The sequence below is a fragment of the Austrofundulus limnaeus genome, unplaced genomic scaffold (genome assembly GCF_001266775.1).
Source record: "Austrofundulus limnaeus strain Quisiro unplaced genomic scaffold, Austrofundulus_limnaeus-1.0 Scaffold1072, whole genome shotgun sequence".
Lineage (NCBI taxonomy): Eukaryota > Metazoa > Chordata > Actinopteri > Cyprinodontiformes > Rivulidae > Austrofundulus > Austrofundulus limnaeus.
In genome coordinates this window covers 84,846-90,473 of record NW_013953474.1, presented here as the reverse complement: position 1 = coordinate 90,473, position 5,628 = coordinate 84,846, and the positions used below count along the sequence as shown (strand labels likewise).

General features: G+C 39.5%; 1 protein-coding gene across 1 annotated transcript; it reads right to left on the bottom strand.

The window, feature by feature from the left end:
- Nucleotides 1–291: 291 nt before the first annotated feature.
- On the bottom strand, nucleotides 292–3,505 carry glb1l (galactosidase, beta 1-like; the record flags this gene model as incomplete). The annotated part of the gene is given in 12 exon segments (XM_014030501.1): nucleotides 292–381; nucleotides 445–519; nucleotides 594–712; nucleotides 816–856; nucleotides 1,278–1,399; nucleotides 1,477–1,535; nucleotides 1,602–1,782; nucleotides 1,856–1,950; nucleotides 2,023–2,083; nucleotides 2,722–2,872; nucleotides 2,959–3,128; nucleotides 3,307–3,505. Coding segments are annotated over 12 exon segments (1,236 nt in total), but the record flags the coding sequence as incomplete, so codon positions are not given.
- Nucleotides 3,506–5,628: the final 2,123 nt, after the last annotated feature.

Below are 5,628 nucleotides of genomic sequence, written 5' to 3'. Positions count from 1 at the left end.
AAACTGCTGTTTTTTTATGTAAGTTATGGCAAAAAATGAGGAAAAGTTATAGTGAAAAAGATTCTATCTACCATTCCAATAGCCAAAGTTAGTCCCTCCTTCAAACATGTACCTGAGAAGCAAGAAAGGACAAGAGAACAAGTTCAATGAAATCTTGTGACTTTCTGTACACATGCAGTAATTATGGCTCATTTATCTTGTGTTTTATTTGTGTTTCTCTTGTCTTTCTCATNAGACTCACTGTCTCTGTAGCACTAGTCTCTTCTCTGTTGTTGCCCTCAGGCACCATACCTGTTTCATCTCTTCAAACGTCAGAGGATACTCAGATCGGACTGGACCCAGAGGAGAGATAGTGTCCAACAAACTGCTAATGTTTCCAACCTATAAAAAGTCATCTGTATTAGCCATGTTTAAAACATAACCAGCTTTCTGAAATGGTTCTACCTTTTTCAGCATGACAAAACCGTAGGCAAATTTCGGAGTTGCCGGTGGCATGGGTCCAGAGGGAACTTCTCTAAACTAGTTAGAAAATACATTAAATTATCAGTCGTGCTCAATCAGGACATTATTTTCAGTCACTCAGTCAGTTGTACCTGCTTTATGACATCTCTGATGGCCAACAGCTTGTCTGTGGGATCTCCTGCTTCGGTCAGCGGGGCGTCGTAATCATAACTTGTTACCACTGAGCGGAACCTAGTGTCATGATCTGCACCTTTAGAAGAGGAGTGAAGAAATATGAAAAACAAACTGCTGTTTTTTTATGTAAGTTATGGCAAAAAATGAGGAAAAGTTATAGTGAAAAAGATTCTATCTACCATTCCAATAGCCAAAGTTAGTCCCTCCTTCAAACATGTACCTGAGAAGCAAGAAAGGACAAGAGAACAAGTTCAATGAAATCTTGTGACTTTCTGTCTACATGCAGTAATTATGGCTCATTTATCTTGTGTTTTATTTGTGTTTTTCTTGTCTTTCTCATTAAGTGTCCTTAAAATCCAACATTTATCTCATTAACCAGTGATGGTTAAGTTACCATAGCCTTTAAATAAAATAACATATCCCTAACAGACCATGGATGTAGCCACCTGCAACTAAAAATAGTCTCTAACCTGCTCATCTTTCTGCTACATTTTCAAATGTTTMAAGACAGTGCCTTTAGCAAAAATCCTAATCCTGGGACTGGGCATTGTTATCACTTTCTGGACCCTGGATCTGCAGAATAATCAGATATGTAGAGTGAGGATAACAGCATGGAAGCTTGAGGGTTCAGGGAGACATACATGTTGACGTTGGCCCCCATGGTTAGCATTTCTCCTAGAACTCTGCTGACCTTCTGAGCGTCAACCACAGCATGCTGATCTTCCCAGTGGTCCAACCAGCCTGTGTAGAACTCTGAGTTTACCTGAAACACCATTCAAACCATGTTCCATTTACCACCAGTGYGTGTGCATTTGAATGATGGATCGACGTGCAACAAACCAGAGGTCCTTGGGGTTCAAATCGTCTCTGGCGTTTGAAGGCATCAGATATGTTGGTATCTGAGAAAAAAGAATTATCATTGCTAATATCAAGAACATATGAAGACATTGTCACATAAGACCAACCTGTGCCAAAGTCCACCGTGGCGTATAATCCGTCCAGAGTCCCACATGTCATTTCCTTGTCTGTGTTTCCATCAGTGGTGAAAAGGACGACATCCTCTCCCAGAAAGAAGCGGAACATCGTTCGTAGGTGACGCATGTAGTTGAAGTCACAAGCGTAGTAGCTACCATATTCATTCTCAACCTGACGTTAGGACAATGCATTAAAACCAGTAATCTTTGTTTAAATGATCATAGGCATTCCCTCATTCTTTTACCTGGACAGTGATGATGTTACCCCCATTGGTATAGAGCCAAGGTTTGATTTTAGGGAGGAGGACAGCAAGCCAGTTATCAACTGCGTCCAGGTAATCTGGAACAGTAAAAATGAAGATGAATGCAAATGAGAAACACACAAACAAAAAGACACAAGTGTAGTAAATACCTGTGTCTGCTGAGCGAAGAATGATGTTTGGTTTTTGAAGTAACCATGCCGGTAACCCACCCTGGAACATAAATAAAGATGCAAACGGAGACAATATTTGTTATCAGTTTGTTATCACTTCTCTATTGGAATTTATTTAATCAAATAGTTTGCAAMTTTGTTGAAGTTCAAAATACAGTTCACGTAACAAGTGAATTTGTCAGGATTATAAAACGACTTGACTTCATGCATTATGTGCGTGGTCACCGACCAGCAGRCCAAAACATTCATAGAGAACCATTTGTGGTCATGACAAATGCTATAAAACATCATAATTTTAGTATTTCAGCCAAGTTCAATTTTATTTTTTGTCCTATAAAGCAGTGGTTCCCAAACTTTTCAGCTTKTGACCCTCAACACTAAAGGCCTGTGCCCCCAGCTACTTGATATACATTAGTGTCAGGTCAAATAAACAAGGACATAGTAACAATGTTCATTGTGCTACTTTTAGCCATTTTAGTACCAACCTCATTCTTTTGTAACAACTAAGGAAAAAAAATGTTAATAGTCATTTGTAAATGTAATTAATTCTGAAAACATTTTCAACACCCCACTATGGGTCTCAACCCCAACTTCGGGAACCCCTGCTATAAAGTATGCCTTATTGTGCTTTTCACTTTTCCTTCTTTAGACCGTTATGATAGTATTTAAAGTTTTTACCATTTCCCATTCTGCACAGATGTACGGTCCAGGACGCAGGATTACCAGCAGGCCCGTCTGGTTGGCCAACTTCAAAAAGTACTCTAGATCTCTGTCTCCTGTGAAGTTGTASACTCCCTGGGTCGCTTCGTGGAAGTTCCAAGGCACGTACCTGTTTACACCAGTAAGAAGCTCTGTTACAGAATGACAGAACTCAATAAAATGTCTAAATGAGGCTGATTATCACAAGATGCTTACACTTGGATGGCATTGAGTCCAGTCATGTACATCTTCACCAGGCGGTCCTTCCAGTAGTAACGWGGTATTCTGGAGTAATGGATACTTCCTGAGATGTACTGGAAAGGCTTTCCATCTTTCAGAAAATAGTTGTTCTTGTAGTCTATGGAGAAAGATCTTGATGCAGAGACCTGCAAGAAAAAAAAGAAGCTTAGAGGGGAAAATCTGCATTTTGTTTCTTATGTCTACTTTTAAATCGAGAAAAACTCTGATCACTGATTGTTGTAAAACAGAAAACTCTATAGGTGGACAACAAGCTTGCATCTAGAAGAAGCAGAGCTGATCAGCTGACTGGAGTTTGTTTCTTACCAGATTCCCACTGAGATGTGAGGAAAAGGCAAAACTCCCTGCAAAGAGGAATAAAAAAGCAGCAGCAGCCATATCTGCTGCCCCTTTTCAGAAGTTTTCCCTAAAACACAGACATCCTCGACTTCTAATGATTTTTGTTGTGCTTCCAGTTTATCATGCACACATCTGTGTACTGACTGAGGAAGTCCTGCTCGCTTCAGAAGCTCCATCATGTGATTCTGAGTAGTGCAACCTGCAGGGTCCTGATGCCAGTCCTGTTAAAGTCTAATGCAGCTTGTACACCCACCAACTGGGACACAACATTGTAGTTTCACTTTAAATACATTGTCATGAATATAAACTATTAAAAGCACGTCTGTGAATAAATAGCCCAAAGGTCTGCTTTAAAAGTCCTAGTAAATGTTGCTTAGAGTGCCCCCAAGCTTAAAATTTGCTCAATTTGAGATGTATAGTCACATATGAAATAGTGTTTTTTTTTTATTTATTTATAATAGCATAAACACAATTCAGCAGCTTACTCCTATAAGGATATGGCACACTCATTAACACATATTAACAGCAATGATTGAATGTTTTTCCCCCCAAAGTGTTGTTGCTGTAGTGCTCTGCTTTGTGTAGGCTGGAAACAGTTCCTCTTTCTAGAGGTAAAACAACAAAGCAGCCAGTTCAGGAACAGTTTGCTTTATTAGTGTCAGTTTTTGTGTCTTTCTCAACACAAAAAACAAGAGTTTGAATGCATGTTAACTGATGCTATAACAGGCTGAACAAAAGATCAGTTTTTGTGTTTTTCTGTTTGTTTGAAACCTGAAAATTGCTCTAAAAGACATTTGTATTAAAACTTTGAAGTTTGTGCCGTAGTAATAATCCAATATAAGAAKTTATTTGATGTACATATTTGATTTCTGTTCTTTTACCGACACTAGATGGAGCTGCAATACTTTTAAATGACAAAAATATCAGAGCGGTTGCCATGTTAAAAGCTTATTGACTTAATAATTCAAATTTAGCTGCTTTTAGTTGCCCAAGCCCCCCACCCCAACCCATTGTTTTAGGCAAAATTGTTGATTGCTTTCAAGAATGTGGACAATCTCAGTGAAAGATCTAAACTGCTTCTAGGACGCATTTGCTGAGCCAAGTGCACAACTGTGGTTAATAAGAGCTCTTAAGTGGAAGTGCATTGGGTGATGCAGTGATGTCTAATGGGAAGAACAGTTTATCTCTGTCTGACCCATAAACACAAAGCAATTTACCTTGTCATTTGGACCAGTAATGGTTCCATTTGATGACTTCAGAYGTTTTTTTCCTCCCTTTTTATCGCTTCACTTTGTGATAACATTTCAAAACATTTCTTTATTCACTACAGTCTGAAAATGTAAAAGAATTCAATCAGTGCGTTAACTCTGGCTAATGACAAGATCTGAAGTGCAGATAAGATGAGCGTTCTGGATCTGTGGCTCATTARGCCACTGTTCACCGCAGTTTATTGTCCTGGGAATGAGAGCAATGGCATATGCTGGTTTGTAATTTGGTTACGAGCACCCTGGTGCCTGAGGAAAGCTTGTCTGTATCCCATCTTTAAAGCTCTTGAGTTTGTGGAAAATGGATGTTCAAGCCACAAGAAGAAAAAAGATCATAGTGACTAATATACTGAGAGCAATTACAGAGGCGCTACAGTAGAAGTGGAAGAATGACGATGAAATCACAGACCGTATACCATTCACAGAACTTGGAAAAAAACAAAATATATAAACATTCTATATTTAACTTAACCATATAGGTCCAGGTTTTAATAACTAGCAGTGGACATGCAGAGAAACACCCGAGGGTTGGGCCTCCAGTCAGTGAAGTCCTTTCCCCAGAGTCTGTAATTAGATTGGACCCTCCCCTCTGTCCCACCAATCCTCTTTGTTGTCTCTGGTGGAAGCAGGTGTATTCACSCTGCCCACCCCCACCCCCCCACCTTCAACAAGTGCCTTCCAGATAATTTGGAGCAGCTGACGTTGAAGGGGACCTCCACCAGTTTTACTTGTCATGAGGCTCCTGATCAACTCACCTATAGAAGAGTCTTATGAGCAAATTTTTGGAAATGAGCAATTAATATCTTACCTGTTGTAGATAGCTATTTGATCGCAGGGATGCTAAACCCAGAGTAGATTGCTACCATCCTAAAAGATCACAAATCTGAAAATATTCGTAGTAAATCATGCACACACTCTTTTATAAAGAACCACTTCWCAACATTTAAGACTGGAGTGAGTTTTAGGATGGCAGGAATTCACTTTAGTTTGGGAGCTCTTACCCCAGGTTTATACTGCATGSGTC